Source organism: Herpailurus yagouaroundi, unplaced genomic scaffold, assembly GCF_014898765.1.
Source record: "Herpailurus yagouaroundi ecotype Mexico unplaced genomic scaffold, PumYag 184, whole genome shotgun sequence".
Lineage (NCBI taxonomy): Eukaryota > Metazoa > Chordata > Mammalia > Carnivora > Felidae > Herpailurus > Herpailurus yagouaroundi.
The window spans coordinates 37,793,529-37,813,953 of NW_024412415.1; the positions used below are offsets into that span (position 1 = coordinate 37,793,529).

A 20,425-nucleotide genomic window follows, 5' to 3' on the forward strand; every position below is an offset into this window, starting at 1 on the left:
ATTCACTTTTGCTTTTAATTCCCTTGCCTTTGGGGATGTGTCGAGTAAGAGATTGCTACGGCTGAGGTCAGAGAGGTCTTTTCCTGCTTTCTCCTCTAGGGTTTTGATGGTTTCCTGTCTCACATTCAGGTCCTTTATCCATTTTGAGTTTATTTTTGTGAATGGTGTGAGAAAGTGGTCTAGTTTCAACCTTCTGCATGTTGCTGTCCAGTTCTCCCAGCACCATTTGTTAAAGAGACTGTCTTTTTTCCATTGGATGTTCTTTCCTGCTTTGTCAAAGATGAGTTGGCCATACGTTTGTGGGTCTAGTTCTGGGGTTTCTATTCTATTCCATTAGTCTATGTGTCTGTTTTTGTGCCAATGTTTATTTTTTTTAAAGAGAGAGAGAGAGAGAGAGAGCGCGCGCGCGCGCGCGCGAGTGGGGGAGGGGCAGAGAGAGGGAGACACAGAATCTGAAGCAGGCTCCAGGCTCCGAGCTGTCAGCACAAACTCCAATGCAGGGCTCAAAGTCATGAACCACGGGATCATGACCTGAACCAAAGTTAGAGCTTAACAGACTCAACCACCCAGGCGCCCCTACAGATTAAACAGAAGGAAAAGAAATGTTCAGAGTAGGAAGCTCAGTGTGAGAAGATATTATACATTTATTGGTATTTCAGAAGTGTATTGTCTTATGCACATTTCTTTCACTTTTTCTTTTTCAAGGTTTTTGACTCCAGTGAAGAATCTGGGTATCTTGTTCTCACCATCGTTATATCAGGTCATTTCTTCATTTCCCAAGGACCCACACTGCTGGTAGGTTTTATGCATATAGTTTAATATGCAAATATATTTCTTTATATTTGTAGCTTTACATTAATTTTTGTATTCTCATGCTTCTTCAGTCTCACAGAAATTCATCAGGTTCAACAAATTAAGCATTTATTGAATGTTCTTTAGCAGTAGGTAATACAGATATATACTGAAGAGGTTTAGGGTTCTGTTTTGGGAATCAAAGTGGATCAAAGGATTGAGATTAACCAGTATTATAAAGGATTCTTAACTGGGGAAATTGGGTTGAGACCGGCTAAATTTATAGAGAAATGTGTGGAGGGTTTTTCAAAGAAGGTAAAGAACATATGCAGAGGGAATGATTTGAGGAAATAGAAAACTTGAAACAGGCTATTATTAACTTACATAGCCCTCTATAAAAGTAATTTTATAAAGGTGCATTTGTTCTTTATTCTGAACATACACATGTATTGTAGGAAATTTTTGAAATGAAGAAATAAAGGAGAAAAAATAACATTCATTTTTGCTTGAAAGTTTGTCTGAATTGGTATTTAGAAACAAAATGAAGAAACAAGACAACTTCTAGTCAAAGAATTGTAAAAGAAAGGAAATATAAAGGAAGGTTATTACATCATTTACCTGTGAATAATATCTACATAGACATAATAAATTTGTACAGATATTTACTGAATATCAACATAGGCATAACTTATTCACTTAACGGGTATTTATTGAGCGATTATTACATAGTAGGCATTGTTCTAGGTGCTAGGGATACAGCAGTAAACAAAGACAGAAATCCCTATCATCATGGAGTGTCATCATTTTAGTGGGGAGAAACATCATAAACAAATAGGTCAAATAATAAACAAATAGGTCAAATATAGTTAAAAGATATGAATTTTTGGTGGATCCCTTATACATTCTATTTTATTAGGATGGCAGCATCCCACAGTCGTATATTGTGATGATCTGTCTCTCCACTTACGTGGTGTATAGCCTTATCCTTGAATGTGAAGTGACCTGCAAAGTCCTTTTTGTGTTCCTCCTGATTTTTTTTTTTAAATTTTTTTTTTCAACATGTATTTATTTTTGGGACAGAGAGAGACAGAGCATGAACGGGGGAGGGGCAGAGAGAGAGAGGGAGACACAGAATCGGAAACAGGCTCCAGGCTCTGAGCCATCAGCCCAGAGCCCGACGTGGGGCTCGAACTCACGGACCGCGAGATCATGACCTGGCTGAAGTTGGACGCTCAACCGACTGCGCCACCCAGGCTCCCCCCTCCTGATTTTTAAAACTGCAGCAATGGTATCATTTTTGCTTTATTTACCACTGTTAGGGCTTGAATCATTTGCAGAAGAAAAGGTGTCTTCTTTAGCTTTGAATGAAGAATATTCCAGATGGTGGACAGGGGGATGCCTGGTACACAGCTAAGTTTTCCTCTATGAATATTGTGAGACTTCACTGAATGATGACAGTAAGGCAATTTGGCTTCCTGAGACATAGGAGGACATCCTGTGCTTTGTCTGCTCCATCTGTTTGTACCAGTGGTAAATGTTGTTACAAACTGATAGAGGTCTCTTTGTATCATACATGAAACGATTTTTGCAATGCAGTTGTAAAACTAAGGTTATCAAATTCCAAAGAACCACTACTGAGAAATACAATGGTAACTCCACAGTTTGTTGCATGTTGCCTGTACATATATACCTTATATATTGGATAATACTTAAAAAATTCTAGGTAGGCTTCATTCCCAGTATGGGGCTTGAACTCATGATCCTGAGATCAAGAGTCACATGTTCTACTGACTGAGTCAGCCAGGCACCCCTATTGGATAATACTTTTTAAAAGTCTTGCAATGCCTGGGTGATTCAGTTGGTTAAGCCTCCAACTTTGGCTCAGGTCATGATATCACAGTTTGTGAGTTTGAGCCCTGCGTTGGGCTCTGCACTGAAGCTCAGAGCCTGGAGCCTGTTTCAGATTATGTGTCTCCCTCTCTCTCTGCCCTCCTCTGCTTGCACTCTGTCTGTCTCTCTCTCAAAAATAAACATTAAAAAATTTTTTTTAATCTTTATTAAATGCTTTGTTTTACTTTTTTTAATGTTTATTTATTTTCGAGAGAGAGAGAGACAGAGCACGAGTGGGAGAGGGGCACAGAGAGGAGACACAGAATCCAAAGCAGGCTCCAGGCTCCCAGCACAGAGCCCAACGCGGGGCTCAAACCCACGGACCATGAGATCATGACCTGAGCTGAAGCCAGATGCTTAACTGGCTGAGCCACCCACATACCCCTGTTAAGCACTTTTTGAAACTGTTTTCTTGGGATATAATTTACATAAAATCACTAATTTTCAGTGTTCAATTTGATGTGTTTTGGGAAATGAATATAGTTGTGTAACCACCATCACAGTTGTGATGTAGAACATCCCAAATAACTCTAAAAGTTTCTGTGTGCCCTGTTGTAGTCAGTCCCCTCTGAGGGGGGGAATCTACCCTTCTACCCTCAGATCCTGCTCTCTGTACCTACTGTTTTGCCTTCTGTAAAATTTCATGTAAATGAAATCTGATAATATGTAGTCTTTTGTGTCTGCCTTTTTCCACTTAGCATAATGCTTTTGAGATTCATCCATATTGTTCACTCCTTTTCATTACTGAATAGCATTTACTTTATATAAACCTCATTTGCTTATATCCATTCACCTTTTGATAAACATTTGGGTTGTTTCCATTTTGTTAATATGAATGATGCTGGTATAGCCGTTTGTGTACAAGCCTTTGTATCTTTGTATGAACAAACGTGTTTTAATTTTTCTTTGATAAATTCCCAAGAAAGGAACTGCCGCAGGGTCATGTAGTACATCTGTGTTTATAAAATGCTGCACAGCTGTTTTTCAAAGTGGCATTCGCACAAACAATGTATGGAGGTTCCAGTTGTTCCATGTCCCACTAACACTTGGTATTGTCAGTCTTAAGTTTATTTTAATGGGTGTCTGGTGGCATCTCATGGCGGTTTTAATTTGCATTCCCTTAATAACTAATGACATTGAACAATTTTTTATGTGTTGACAGGTGTACCTTGGAGATACTGCAGGTTAAGTACTGAACCACTGCAATAAAATGAGCACAATGAAGTGAATCAAATGAATTTTTTTTATTTCCCAGTGTATATATGTTAGGTTTACATTACACTGTAGTCTGTTAAGTGTGCCATAGCACTGTGTTTGAAAAAAAAACAACAACAGTGTACATGGATGCCTGGGTGGCTCAGTAGGCTAAGCATCCAGCTCTGAATTTTGTCTCAGGTCATGATCTCATAGTTTGTGAGATTGAGCCCCACATTGGGCTTTGCACTGACAGTGCAGAGCCTGCTTGGGATTCTCTCTCTACCTCCCTCTCTCCTCTCTCTGTCTCTGTCTCTGTCTCTGTCTAAGTAGATAAATAAACAAACATTTAAAAATTTAAAAAATAGTGTACATACCTTAAATAAAAAATACTGTATGACTGAAAAATGCTAACTACCATCTAAGTTTTTGGTAAGCCATAATCTTCTTGCTGGTGGAGGGTCTTGCCTTGATGGTGATAGCTGCTGACTGATCAGGGTGGTGGGTGCTGAAGATTGGGGTGGCTGTGGCAATTTCTTTTTTTTTTTTTTTTTTTTAATTTTTTTTTTTTCAACGTTTATTTATTTTTGGGACAGAGAGAGACAGAGCATGAACGGGGGAGGGGCAGAGAAAGAGGGAGACACAGAATCGGAAACAGGCTCCAGGCTCTGAGCCATCAGCCCAGAGCCTGACGCGGGGCTCGAACTCACGGACCGCGAGATCGTGACCTGGCTGAAGTCGGACGCTCAACCGACTGCGCCACCCAGGCGCCCCTGTGGCAATTTCTTAAAATAAGACAACAGTGAGCTTTGCTGTATTGATGACTCTTCCTTTCACGAATGATTCCCCGTAGCGTGTAATGCTGTTTGATAGCATTTTCCCCACAGAACTCCTTTCAGAATTGGAGCTGATACTCTCAAATCCTGCTGCTGCTTTATCAGCTAAGCTTCTGTCATATTCTAAATCTTTTGTTGTCGTTTCAACAGTCTTCACAGCATCTTCACCAGGAGCAGTTTCCATCTCAAGAAGCCACCTTCTTTGCTCACCCATAAGAAACAGCTACTTATCTGTTAAAGTCCTGTCGTGATATTGCAGTAATTCAATCCTGTCTTCAGGTTCCACTTCTAGTTCTCTTGCTGTTTCCACCACATGTGGAGTTTCTTCCTCCACTCAAGTCCTGAACCCCTCAAAGTACTCCATGAGGGTTGGAATCCACTTCTAAACTCCTGTTCATGTTGATATTTTGACCTCTTCCCTTGAATCAGGAATGTTCTGAATGGCATCTAGAATGGTTAATTCTTTCCAGAAGGTTTTCAATTTACTTTGTCCAGATCCATCATAAGACCCTCTACAGCAGCTATCACCTTACAAAGCATAGTTCTTAAATAAAACTTGAAAGTCAAAATGACTCGTTGATCCACAGGCTGCAGAATGACTGTTACATTTGCAGACATGAAAACAACATTAATCTTGTCATACATATTCATCAGAGCTTTTGGGTGACCGGGTGCATTGTCAATGTGCAGTCATATTTCGAAAGGAATCTTTCTCCGAGCAGAAGGTCTCAACAGTGGCTTTCAAATGTTCAGTAAACCGTGCTGTAAACAGGTATGCTATCATCCAGGTAATGTTGTATTTATAGAACACAGGCAAAGTAGATTTGCCATAATTCGGAAGGCCCTGGGATTTTTGGAATGGTAAATGAGCATTGGCTTCAACTTCAAGTCACCAGCTGCATTAGCTCTTAACAGGAGAGCCAGCCTGTCCTTTGAAGCCTTGAGGCCTGGTATTGACTTCTCTTTAGCTGTGAAAGTCTGAGACAGCATCTTCTTCCAATATAAGGCTGTTTCACCTACAACTGAAAATCTTTTGTTTAGTATAGCCACCTTCATTATCTGAGCAGGATCTTCTGGATAACTTGCTGCTTCACCTTGCACTTTTATGTTATGCTTTCCTTACACCTCCTGAACCAACCTGTGCTGCCTTCAAACTTTTCTTCTGCAGCTTCCTCACCTCTCTCAGCCTTCATAGAATTGAAAAGAGTTAGGGCCTTTTTCTGGATTAGGCTTTGGCTTAAGGGAATGTTGTGGTTGGTTTGATCTTCTGTCCAGACCGTTAAAACTTTCTCTATATCAGCAAGAAGACTGTTTCACTTTTGAATCATTCATGTGTTCACTGGAGTAGCACTGGTAATTTCCTTCAAGAACTTTTCCTTTGCATTCACAACTTGGCTAACTTGTTTGGCACCATTTGCTTGCACCTCATGTTTGGTACAAGTGGCCTAGCTTTCGACCTGTTCCAGCTTTCAACATGCCTTCCTCACTAAGCTTAATCATTTCTAGCTTTTGATTCAAAGCAAGAGACGTGTGACTCTTTATTTCACTTGAACACTTAGAAGCCATTTCACTGTGGGGTTATTACTTGGCCTAATTTCAGTATTGTTGTGTCTCAGGGAATTGAGAGACCCAAGGAGAGGGAGAGAGATGGGGAAATGGCTGGTCAACAGAGCAGTCAGAACACACACAACATTTATTAAGTTTGCTGTCTTAGATGGGTGTGGCTCATGACTCCCCAGAACAATTATAATAGTAATATCAAAGATAACTGATCACGGATCACCCTAACAAATATAATAATAATTAAATAATGTGAAATATTGTGAGAATTACCAAAACATGACACAAAGACATGAAGTGAGCAAATGCTGTTGGAAAAATGGCACCAATATACGTGGCTTTGCACAGGCTTGCCACAAACCTTCCATTTGTTATAAAAACAGTGTATGTGAAGCACAGAGGTTAAGTATTGCACAAAAGTGAAGTGCAAATAAAATGATGTATGCCTATATTTGCCATTTGTATGTCTTATTGGTATAGTGCCTTTTTATATCTTTTAACCGTTTTTAATTCAGTTGTCTTTTTATGTTTGAATTAAAGGAGTTCTTATTCTGATTACAGCTCTTTTATCAGAAATATGTTCTGCAAATATATTTCTGTGGCTTACCTTTTTATTTCTTAACAGTTTTTTGATGAGCAGAAGCCTAAAATTTTGATGAAGTCCTTTTTTCTTTACTTTATGGCTCATGCTTTTTATTTTTGAGAGAGAGAGAGAGAGAGAGAGAGAGCGAGCGAGCGCACTCATGCTCGTGCTCATGCAGGGGAGGAGGAGAGATAGAATCCCAAGCAGGTTTTGTACTGTCCGTGCAGAGCCTGATGGAGGGTTCGATCTCTCGAACTGTGAGATCATGACCTGAGCCAAAACTAACAGCTGGATGCTTAACCAACTGAACCACCCAGATGCCCCTATGGCTTATGCTTTTTTATGCTGTTTTAGAAATATTTGTCAATTTGCCACGATTGCAATAAAAATTTTCTGTGTTTTCTTCTGGAAATGTTAAAGTTTTAGCTCTTACATTTAGGCTTATGGTCCATTATGAATTTTTAGTATTAGTTGATGACACTAATATTTATTAGGGCCCCTTCTTCCCCTTAATTAAAGCAATGGGTATTGAGAAAAATTACTGTATTGTGAAATATGATCATGGATCTTAGGGAATCTACTTCTGGAACCATTGAGTTAATTTTTTTTTTTTTAATTTTTTTTTCAACATTTACTTATTTTTGGGACAGAGAGAGACAGAGCATGAACGGGGGAGGGGCAGAGAGAGAGGGAGACACAGAATCGGAAACAGGCTCCAGGCTCTGAGCCATCAGCCCAGAGCCTGACGCGGGGCTCGAACTCACGGACCGCGAGATTGTGACCTGGCTGAAGTCGGATGCTCAACCGACTGCGCCACCCAGGCGCCCCCCATTGAGTTAATTTTTAATGTATGGTGAGAATTAAGGGTCTGGATTAATTTTTTTGCAAGTAGATAGCAGATGTTCCAGCACCATTTGTTGAAAGACTAGCCTTTGCTCATTGAATTACCTTGGTACCTTTATGAAAATCAATTAGTGATGTATGTGTGGGCATATTTCTGGACTCTCTTTTCTATTGATCTATATGTCTATCCTTTCTTCCAGGAAGAGACTGTCTTGATTAACTTTGTTGTAATTTTTGAAGCAGGTAGTATAATTCCTCCAAATTTGTTCTTCAAAGTTGTTCTGGCTATTTTAGGTCATTTGCATTTCCATATAAATTTTAGAATCAGCTTTCCTATCAAAAAACCCTGCTGGGGTTTTCACTGTGATGCTTTGATTTTATAAATCATTTTGGGGAGAACTGACATCTTCATAGTGAGTGAACATGTTATGATTATTTATATTCATTATTCCATTTGTTATATATACTTTTCCTCAGCAGTGTTTTGAAGTTTTCACAATAGGTCTTGCACATATTTAACTAACTTTATCCATAAATACTTCATAGTTTTTATGTTATTATAAATATAATTTTATGAATCTCAGTGTCTAATAGTTTGTTGCTAGTGTGTAGAAACACAACTGATTTTTGACTTTGTATCCTGATATGTTGCTAAACTCATTAGTTCCATAGCTTTTTTGTGGATGTTTTTGTAGAATTTTCCATATAGATGATCTGTTGTCAATACAGTTTTCCATTCTTCTTTCTAATCCAACTACTCTCCCTTGCCTCCCTCCTTTCTTTTCCCCCAGGTGACACTGGGTAGGACATCCTTTACAGTGTTGAATAGAAATGGTGAAAGTTGACATCCTTTCCTGTTCCTGATCTTAGGGGAAAGCATTCAGTCCATTCACCAATAAGTATAATGTTAGCACTGAAGTTTTTGTAGATACCCTTTATCAGACTGAGGAAGTTCCCTTCCATTCTAGTTTGCTGAGAGTTTTAATCATTAATAGGAGTTGAATTTTGTTGAATGCTTTTTCTGCATCTACTGAGATGGATTGTCTTTATTTTTTTAGTTCTGTTGATGTAATACATTTTTAAAGATATCTAGTTTCTTATTGAATCTTCCTTTATCATAGAAGTATTTGGTTTTTAAAATAATATACATGTCTAAGTGATTAAAAATAAGAATGCATATTAAAAAATGTACCACCTAAATTAATTAAACAACAATTTTTGTCAGTTCATACTATTTTTTTGACAGTATTTCTGGGGTTCTACAAGAACCAAAGTATAGAAGAGCAAACACATTGGAATTATAAAACATTTTAATTACAATTTTATATTGGTATTATATTTATACACCCTCCCCCCTCATGCTAATCTGGGTTGTGATATATTTTTAGAATTTTTCCCCTAAAAAGTAGGGACATAACAGCTATGAAAAGTTTTAGCCACTTCTGTTTTAGTAAGAAAATCCAATTGTTGGCATAGATTAAATTGTGCTGTATTTGTACTATCAAATCTTTGTGGAAGCTGCACATACCTCTAAAAAAGTCATTTATTTCAGAGAAACTGATGGCTAGGGCTCAGTGACAGCTCCCACTAGATATGTTTTTGTAGAAATCCAGACAGGTCAACAAGGCTTTGGACTTTCTGCTTGGACCTGGCCCCTATTTAAACTTCATTTCCCTTAAATTTCTTGGTTCTCAGATTTTCATTTCCTATTGAGGTCCATGGGAACTTAATGTTTCAGATTAAAAGTAACTTGGTGTCCAGTAGTACAATGGATTTTCGTTTAGCTCGTTCAGTTAACACTTGCACTCGGGTGATGATTCACTGTTGGAAGGCACTATGCACACCTACCACTGGGCCGTTCTATTGTTACTTCTTAAGGAGGGTTAGTATGGCAAGAAGACAGGGAGACCTTGGCGCCATCCTCATTCTGCCTTGGACTTGAGCTCAACAGGTTTCCCCTTTCCAGTCTTGGCATTTTGAACAGATTCTCCTTTGGCTATTTTGGGCTTTTAAAATTTGTTTTTATATAATTGTAAAATGCACATAACATAAAACGTGCCATTTTAACCATTTAAGTGTATTGTCCGCTGGTATTAAGTGCATTCACATGATTGTGCAGCTAGGACTACTGTCCATCTCCAGAAGTCTTTTCATTTGCAAAACTGAAATTCTGTACCCATTAAACAGTAGCTCCCTACTTCTAGTCTAGCACCTGGCAACAATCATTCTACTTTCTATCTCTGTGAATCGTAACTAATCTAGGCACCTCATATAAGTGGGATCATACAGTATTTGTCTTTTTGTGACTGGCTTATTTCACTTAGCAGAATGGCCTCAAGCTTTATCCAGCTGAAACATGTATCAGAATTTTCTTCCTTTTTATTTCATTGTTTTTTTATTAATATTTTTTGAGTAGGCTCCACGCCCAGTGTGGAGCCCAACATGGGGCTTGAACTCACGATCTGAGCTGAAATCAGGAGTTGGACGCTCAACCAACCGAGCCACCCAGGAGCCTATCCCTCCTTTTTAAAGCTGAATAATACTGCATTTTATGTGTATACTACATTTTGTTTATCTATTTATCTGTCAGTAGACACAGGTTCTTTCTACCTTTGCCTACTGTAACTAATACTGCTATGAACATGGGTGTACAGATATCTCTGTGAGACTCTGCTTTCAATTTTGGGGGGTATATTCCCAGAAGTGGGATTATTGGATCCTATTATAATTCTGTCTTAAGAAAAGAACTGCCATACCCTTTTCCCACAGTGGATACAGTATTTGAAGCTCCCACTAACACTGCACAAAGGTTCCAATCTGTGCCAACACTTGTTATTTTGTTGTTGTTGTTTCTTTAGTTGAGGCATCATTGACATACCATTATTTAGTTTCAGGTGTATAATGTAATTATTTGATATGTGTATACACTGTTAAATGATCACTACAACCATCTGGTTTAACATCTGTCACCTTATATAGTTACAAAACTTTTTTTCTTGTGATGAGAACTTTAATAAGATTTATTCTCTTAGCAACTATTTAATATGCAACACTATTATTAACTATAGTCACCATGGTGTACATTACATCTCCACGACTTACTTATTTTACAACTGGGAGTTTGTACCTTTTGACTCCCTTTTCTTATTCCTCCCCTGCCCCCCACCAGTATCCACTCCTGGCAGCCACCAATCTCTTTGCTGTATCTGTGAGCTTGTTTTTGTTTTTGTTTTTAGATTCCACATATAAATGAGGTCATAGGATATTTGTCTTTCTCTGTCACTTATTTCACCTAATATAATACTCTCGGGTATATCCATGTTATCTCAAATGACAGGATTCTTTTTTATGTCTAACAGCCTGGTTTTGTGTGTGTGTGTGTGTGTGTGTGTGTGTGTGTGTGTGTAACATTTTCTTTATCCATTCATCCACTGAATGGACACTTAGGTTGTTTCCATGGCTTGGCTATTGTAAATGATGCAGTGAGCATGCACTTTCATTTTCTTTATTTAATAAAGCATATTTAATACTTGCTTTTCATTTTCTTCAGATAAAATAACCAGAGGTAATATTGCTGGATCATATGATAGTTCTAGTTTTAATTTTTTGAGGAACCTCCAGTGTTTTCCATAGTGACTGCATCAGTTTACATCCCCACCAGCAGTACACAGAGGTCCCCTTTTCTCTGTATTGTTGCCAACACTTGTAATTTCTTATCTTTTTGATAATAGCCATTTTAACAAGTACTAAGGTGATATTTCACTGTGGTTTTGATTTGCATGGTGTATGATCCTTTTAATGTGTTGTATTTGGTTTGCAAATATTTTATTGAGGATTTTGCATCTATTTTCCTCATAGATATGTTATTGGCCCATGATTTTTTTTTTTTCTTTTGGTGTCCTTGTCTGGTTTTGGTATCAGGGTAATAATGCTGGTCTTGTAAAAGGAGTTCGGAAGCATTCCCTCTTCTTCTGTTTTTTATTTTATTTTATTTTATTTTATTTTTTAAAGACTTTGAGAAGGATTGGTATTAATTGAATGTTTGGTAGAATTCACCAGTGGAGCATCCTGGTCCTGGACTATTGTCTTTTGAGAGGTTTTGATTATTGATCCAATCTCTTTACTAGTAATTGATCTGTTCAGGTTTTCTTTTTCTTTTTCTTTTTTTTTTTAATTTTTTTCTAATGTTTGTTTATTTTTGAGACAGAGAGAGGCAGAGCATGAATGGGGGAGGGTCAGAGAGAGAGGGAGACACAGAATCCAAAGCAGGCTCCAAGCTCCGAGCTGTCAGCACAGAGCCCGACGTGGGGCTCGAACTCACAGACTGTGAGATCATGTCCTGAGCCGAAGTCAGACGCTCAACCAACTGAGCCACCCAGGCGCCCCTGTTCAGGTTTCCTTTAAAAAAATTTTTTTAACGTTTATTTATTTTTGAGAGATAGAGCATGAGCTGGGGAGGGGCAGAGAGAGAGTGAGACACAGAATCCGATGCAGGCTCCAGGCTCTGAGTTGTCAGCACAGAACCTGAGCCACGCAGGCACCCTTGATCTATTCAGGTTTTCTATTTCTTCATGATTCAGTCTTGGTAGGTTGTATGTTCCTAAGAATTTATCCATTTTTTCTAGGTTGTCAAATTTGGTGGCATATTGTTCACAGTAGTCTCATGATTCTTTGAATTTCTGTGGTATCAGTCATAAAGTCTCCTCTTTTATTTCTTTTTTTTTTTTTAATGTTTATTTATTTTTGAGACAGAGAGAGACAGAGCATGAACGGGGGAGGGTCAGAGAGAGGGAGACACAGAATCTGAAACAGGCTCCAGGCTCTGAGCTATCAGCACAGGGCCCAATGCGGGGCTCGAACTCACAGACCACGAGATCATGACCTAAGCCGAAGTCGGCCGCTTAACCGACTGAGCCACCCAGGCGCCCCTTTTATTTCTGATTTTATTTATTTGAGTCCTTGAGTCTAGCTAAATGTTTATCAATGTTGTATATCTTTTCAAAGAACCAGCTCATAGTTTCATTGATCTTTTCTGTTGTTATTTTACCTTCTATTTCTTTTTTCTTTTCTCTTTCTTCTTTGCTTGCTTGTTTGCTTTTTTGACTACCTCATCCTAATAGGAGTGAGGTAGTATCTCAGTGTGGTTTGATTTGTGTTCACTAATTATTAGTGATGTTCAGTGTCTTTTCATGTGCATTTTGACAATTTGTAGATCATCTTGGGAGAAATATCTGTTCAAGTCTTTGCATATTTTCTGATTTTTTTTTATATTTGTTTTTAATTTAAATTTTAGTTAATATACAGTGTATTGTGTACTGGTTTCAGAAGTAGAATTCAGTAATTCATCACTTACATGCAGTACCCAGTGCTCATCGCAACTAGTGCCCTCCTTAATACCCATCACCAATCTAGCCCATCCCCCATCCACCTCCTCTATCAACCCTTAGTTTATTCTCTGTTGTTAAGAGTCTCTTGTGGTTTGTTTCCCTTTGTTCTCTTTCCCCCCTTTCCCACGTGTTCATCTCTCTTGTTTCTTAAATTTCACATATGAGTGAAATCATATGAATTTGTCTTTCTCTGATTGACTTATTTCACTTAGCATAATACATTCTAGCTCCATCCACGTTGTTGCAGATGGCAAGATTTCATTTTTTTTTCCTGGCTGAGTAATACACACACACACACACACACACACACACACACACACACACACACCATATCTTTACCTGTTCATCAGTCAGAGAACATTTGGGCTCTCTCCATAGTTTGGCTGTTGTTGATTGGGGTTTTTTGTTGTTGTAGGATTGAGAGTTTGTTGTTGTTGTTACTGAAGTATATTATCACATTTAACACACACACACACACACACACACACACAGCAGCTGATGAATGCAGCTTCTTTTTTACTAGGTCTATGTGATTTTCTTTTTCTCCCTTGTTTCTTCTTTCAGCTTGGGTAAGTATAGGCTGAGCATTATGAGTCTTCTTTAGGAGGAAGACATGGAATAATGGCCTTTCTGGGGCACATCATTCTGCACCCTGCTGACCCTCACCCAGTCACCATTAAGTGCAAGATTGCCCCTGCCTCTGCTCAGTCCCGCTTGGCTCCTGCCCTCTTGGTGCTGGAGCTCCAGGTCAGAGTGAATTTATCCTTCAGTGAGATGTCATCTGTTTTCTCTTTCTCAAACCCTTTTAAAAAAATCTAGAATTCCTTGTACCCCAATGTTTATAGCAGCACTCTCAACAATAGCCAAATTGTGGAGAAAGCCTAAATGTCCATCAACTGATGAATGGATAAAGAAATTGTGGTTTATATACACAATGGAGTACTACGTGGCAATGAGAAAGAATGAAATATGGCCCTTTGTAGCAACGTGGATGGAACTGGACAGTGTGATGCTAAGTGAAATAAGCCATACAGAGAAAGATACCATATGTTTTCACTCTTATGTGGATCCTGAGAAACTTAACAGAAACCCATGGGGGAGGGGAAGGAAAAAAAAAAAAAAGAGGTTAGAGTGGGAGAGAGCCAAAGCATAAGAGACTCTTAAAAACTGAGAACAAACTGAGAGTTGGTGGGGGGTGGGAGGGAGGGGAGGGTAGGTGATGGGCATTGAAGAGGGCATCTTTTGGGATGAGCACTGGGTGTTGTATGGAAACCAATTTGACAATAAATTTCATATATTAAAAAAATCTAGAATTCATAACTCCTTTTGAGATATTTTTCTCCCATCCAAGTACTAACCAGGCCCGACCCTGCTTAGCTTCCGAGATCAGACAAGATCGGGCGCGTTCAGGGTGGTATGGCCGTAGATGAGATATTTTTCTAAAATTAAAAACATATTCTGTATATAATTGTAGATCTATAAAGATCCACCTTTTATCAGCATCTCCCTTCTCAAGCTAGAAGTTGCAGAAACCAAAATTCTAAAGATATCCAAATGGGGGAAATTACTTCCTAAGACTTTAGCCTTTATTTCCATCCACGCCTTTTTATCTCACTTGGTTCTGATCCAGAACAAGTGTCTTCACCTAAATAAAACTATGTCTGAAACACAGGAGTTAAATGGTCTTGAGACAATATAAATTCTGTCTTCTTGGGGAACATGGGTCATCCTGGAAGTGATGGCATTCATAGTTTTTGTTCTGTTTTCCTTTTAACTTTTCAAACTCAGCCCAAATATTCTTCAAAAAGAAATTGTCTGTTTACCAGTAGAAATGTTAAATTCCTATTTACATGAACTCTGGAAACTTCAAACACTACTTCTAACCCAGTTTAAGAAATATTTGTTTAAGTCTCAGTCTGAACTTAATAATCTTCTGAGAGGAAAGACTCATCAGAGAGTTTTAAAATCAGGTTATTGTTCACACAGTTAAATTCTTTAAATTAGAACCAGTCTTTTCTTTGGCCATCTTTTCAAGAAGGATCAAGGACAACAGAGCTTTTGTAACTTTATTATCACCCCCCTTCCCACATTTGAGACCACTGGCATCAACTGTATCATTGTTTTTTTGTCTTTTATCTCCCCTCCAGAGAGAATTGGGTTAGCAAGAGTTAAAGCATTCCGCTGCTCTATTTTTATACTTTCCCACTTCTAAATAAACTTGAGCGCCTATGCGGTACTGTCCTGAAAAGTTACTGACTACTCATCTAAGAGGCATGTGCAGGGCACCCTCCATCATGCCTCCCCTATCTCCCTGTGCTGCCTTTGGGGAACTGTAATCATTCCCACCACCTTCATTAGTGAGCTATCTGTGACTTACACATTAGACTGTCTTGCCTTTCCTCTTTAAATTATCCATTGGGCTCAACTTGTCAATAAGTAAGAGAACAGCCTGGGAACTCCACTCATGACTACTCCAGAAAAAACAACTCTCATAGCTGCTGTAATTTCTCTCATCTCTGCCCAGACTTCCTCAGTCATCACTTTCCTCTCTTGTCTTCCCAACACTCTTTCCAGACTTGTTTAACAAGGATGGTGGTGTGTCTGTGCCAGTCTCACTTGCCAATTTCAGGTGGGTGGAAGGAGAAGGCACACTCATGCACAATGGAGTTCAAGTTCCTTGCTTAATTGGCAATGGGAATATTATTAGAAGTCAGGTGACCACACCTGACTGCAGTAGATACAGTGAATGTCAGCAGAGTCTCCCTCACTTTGTCTGATGACCCTGGTTTTTGCCAGGCTCTAGAAAAACTCACTTTTTGCTAATCCATAGCCTTTTATATGTGAGACTTATGTTACCATTCCAGAAAAATGAATCAGTCAGCTTCTGATTAAGGAAATGTTGGCAAGTATTAGATTCACATCTGTATCTTTTTTTTTTTTAATTTTTTTTTTCAACGTTTTTATTTATTTTTGGGACAGAGAGAGACAGAGCATGAACGGGGGAGGGGCAGAGAGAGAGGGAGACACAGAATCGGAAACAGGCTCCAGGCTCTGAGCCATCAGCCCAGAGCCCGACGCGGGGCTCGAACTCACGGACCGCTAGATCGTGACCTGGTTGAAGTCGGACGCTTAACCGACTGCGCCACCCAGGCGCCCCATCTGTATCTTTTTTAATATGGAAAACTGTCAGGGGTGCCTGGGTGGCTCAGTCGTTTAAGCGTCCTACTTCAGCTTAGGTCATGATCTTGCCACTCGTGGGTTCAAGCCCCGTGTCAGGCTCTCTGCTGACAGCTCAGAGCCTGGAGTCTGCTTCGGATTCTGTGTCTCCCTCTCTCTCTCTCTCTCTCTCTCTCTCTCTCTCTCTCTCTGCCTCTCTCCTGCTCACACTCTCTTTCTCTCAAAAATAAATAAACATTAAGAAAAAAAAAGATGGAAAGCTGTCAGTGCTCAGGGGTTTCTGCAAGCTTTTCAGCATTCTGGAAACCCACGGTGTCTTTCACATTTTCTGTTGGGAAACTGGAGTTTTGTTGTTGGTATTATTGGCATTATCTTTCTAGAGTAAGAATATTAAATCTTTGAATGTATGGTGAAATCTTTTTTCTTTTTTTTTTTTAATTTTTTTTTTTAACGTTTATTTATTTTTTTGGGACAGAGAAAGACAGAGCATGAATGGGGGAGGGGCAGAGAGAGAGGGAGACACAGAATCAGAAACAGGCTCCAGGCTCTGAGCCATCAGCCCAGAGCCCGACGCGGGGCTCGAACTCACGGACCGCGAGATCGTGACCTGGCTGAAGTCGGACGCTTAACCGACTGCGCCACCCAGGCGCCCCCCTCTTTTTTTTTTTTTTTAAGTTTATTTATTTTGAGAGAGAGTGCGTGTGTGCATGAGTCATGGAGGGGCAGAGAGAGGGAGAGAGAGAATCCCAAGCAGTTCCACACTGTCAGCACAGAGCCAAATATGGGGCTCGAACTCACAAACCATGAGATCATGACCTGAGCTGAAGTCAGATGCTTAACCAACTGAGTCATCCAGATGCCTGAAATCTTTTTTTCTTGATTTTCCATTAGCTTTTTTGAAAATGATTTTAATTGGAGTATAACTTACATAAAATAAAATGTACTCATTGAGTGCGTGGAGTTTTGATAAATGTATATATACAGCCATATAAAGCATCATCACAAGCATGATATGGAACTTTTATTCCCCCAAATTCCTTCATGGCCACCCATCTCCATCCCCAGGCAACCACTTTCTTTCTGCCCTGCTGTTGCTGCAGATTAGTTTTGCCTTTGCTAACAATTGGTATAAATGGAATCATATACTATGTACTCTTTCTTGTCTGGTTTCTCTTACACAGAATAATGTTTTCAAGACTGGTCCCTGTTGTTGTGTGTATCATGTGCTCTTTTATTCCTGGTTAGAATTTCATTTTATGAGTGTACTGCAATTTGTTTATCCATCATCTGTTGATGGATATTTGGTTATTTCCAGTTTGGGTCAATTATGACTAAAGCAACTATGAACATTTATTTGTATACAAGTGTTTGTATGGACTAATGTTTTAATGTGTCTTAAGTAATACCTAGGAGTAGAATTGCTGGGTCACATGGTAAATGAATATTTAACTTTATAAGAAACTACTGTACTGATTTCAAAGTAGTCCTATGATTTTTGCTTTCCCACCAGCTCTGTTTGTTAGTCCATGTTGCTCTGCACTCTTGTTAACACTTGATAGTGTCGCTTTTTATAATAGCGATTCTAGTGTCTGTGTAATGGCATGTCATTGTAGCTTAATTCCCATTTCCTGAATGACTATTGATGCACATCTTTCATACACTTATTGTCCAGATTAAGAAACAGAACGTTTTTTGAAGTATAATTGACATATAATACTATGTTAGTTTCAAGCATATGATAAAATGATTCAGTGTTTGTATATATTTTGAAATAGTCCCCCCAAATAAGTCCAGTTAACATTCATCACCATACATAGTTACAAAGATTTTTTTCTTGTGATAAGAACTTTTAAGATCTACTCTTTTAGCAATTTTCAAATATGCAGTACAGTATTATTGACTGTAGTCCCCATACTATACGTTACATCCTCTGACTTATCTTACAGCTGGAAATTTGTACCTAAGAAAGAGAAAAAAGAGATCATTTTGATCACCCCAGAAACCTCTCATGTTCTCCTCCAGTCATTATTGTATATTACCACCCTCCTAAAGGCTAACCACCATTCTGACTTCCAACAGTATAGATGAGTTTTGCCTGTTTTTATATTTTATATAAAATGAGTAAATACCTGGTCTCTTCTATACCTGGATTCTTTCACTCACTATCATATTTATGAGACTTATCCATACTGTTGTATGCAAATATAAATTATCCATTCTCACTTTGTGAATATATCACAATTTACTTATCCATTGAATTGTTTATGGGTATTTGGTTAACTTCCAATATTTAGCTATTAGAAATAATGCTGTGAATATTCTAGTACATATCTTTCAGTGAACACTTGTATATACTTTTGTTGGGCATGTAGGTAGGTGAGATGGGATAGCAGCTCTGCACTTAAATTTTTTTTTTTAATGTTTATTTATTATTGAGAGACAGAGACAGAACATGAGCATGGGAGGGGCAGAGAGAGGAGGAGACACAGAATCTGAAGCAGGCTTCAGGCTCTGAGCTGTCAGCACAGAGCCCGATGCGGGGCTCAAACTCACAAACCGCAAGATCATGACCTGAGCCAAAGTCAGACGCCCAACTGACTGAGCCACCCAGGCGCCCCAGCAGTTCTGCAACTTTAATGTGCTTTGGCTCTTAATAAAATACCTGTTGTGAATCAGCAGGTTTTGGGTGTGGCCTAAGATTTTGCATTTCTTTTTTGTTTTGTTTTGTTTTGTAAAGAATTTATTTATTTTAGAGAGAGAGGGAAAGAGAGAATCTTACTTAAGCAGGCTCTGTGCTTAGCACAGGGCCAATGTGGGGCTTGATCTCACAACCTTGAGATAATGACCAGAGCCAAAATCAAGAGTTGGACACTTAGCTGACTGAGCCATCCAGGTGGCCCCCCTTTAAAATAAAAAAAAGAAAAGAAAAAATACAAATAAATTTAAAAAATTAAAAAAATTTATCTTTGAATGGGGGAGAGGGGCAGAAGGGAAAAGAGAGAATTGCAGGCAGGCTCCACGCTCATTGCAGAGCCTGACACGGGGCTGGATCCCGTGAACCCCAGGATCATGACCTGAGCCAAAATCAAGACTTGGACGCTCAACCAACTGAGCCACCCAGGCACTGCTAAGATTTTGCATTTCTAACAAACTCCAAGGTGATGCTGTTGCTACTAATCCCTAGACACACTCAGGGATATGCCTATGTTCAGTTTTCGTAGATACCACCCAAGAGTTTCCAGTGTGATTATGTTCAATGTTTACTGTCATTAATAATGTGTGAGAGTGCTTCACATTTTTGGCAACACTTGGTATTTTCTTTTTATTTTGGCAATTTTGGTAGGTGTGTGGTGATCTCGTGATTTTAATTTATATTTTTCTACTTACTAATGAAATTGTGTCCTTCTTCTTATATTTATTGGCAATCTGGATATCCCCTTCTGTGAAGTATATGTTGAAATATTCTGCTCATTTTTCTATTGGATTATCATTGATGTAGTTTTTACTTCTGCTATTACACTTATTATTCTTCTGTTAACATTTTTTTAAAATTAAAAATTTTATTTTTATTTTTGAGGGTGAGAGAGACAGAGCACGAGCAGGGGAGGGCAAAGAGAAAGGGAGACACAGAACCCAAAGCAGGCTCCTGGCTCTGAGCTTGTGCGCACAGAGCCTCATGCGGGGCTCGAACTCATGAACCGCGAGATCATGGCCTAAGCTGAAGTCGGATGCTCAACCGACTGAGCCACCCAGGTGCCCCTAAATTTTTTTTAATGTTTATTTTTTGAGAGAGAGAGAGAGAGAGAGAGCGCGCGCGCGCGAGAGAGAGCGAGCGCGCACACGAGTGGGGGAGGGGCAGGGGCAGAGAGAGAGGGAGTCACAGATTCCAAAGCAGGCTCCAGGCTCTGAGCTGTCAGCACAGAGCCAGAGGCAGAGCTCAAACTGATGAATCTCAAGATGATGACCTGAGCTGAAGGTAGACACAAACAACTGAGCCACCCAGTCGCCCCATCCTGTTAACACCTTTTTATTCTGTTACATCTCTTAGTCGTCTTTTCTTAATCAATCTTTCTTTCTTTCCTTCCTTCCTCTTTTCTTCCTTCCTTTCTTCCTTCTTTCCTTCCTTCCTTCCTTCCTTCCTTCCTTCCTTCCTTCCTTCCTTC

The 20,425-nt window shown here is 39.2% G+C and overlaps 1 protein-coding gene across 1 annotated transcript in view; it reads left to right on the plus strand.

Moving 5' to 3' along the window:
* REC114 (REC114 meiotic recombination protein) overlaps positions 1-20,425 on the plus strand; it is a 138,575-nt gene that overhangs the window by 52,782 nt on the left and 65,368 nt on the right. The window contains exon 2 of the mRNA XM_040493216.1: positions 706-795. Within this exon, the coding sequence (XP_040349150.1) occupies positions 706-795 (90 nt within the window). The remainder of the gene's footprint in view (positions 1-705; positions 796-20,425) is intronic.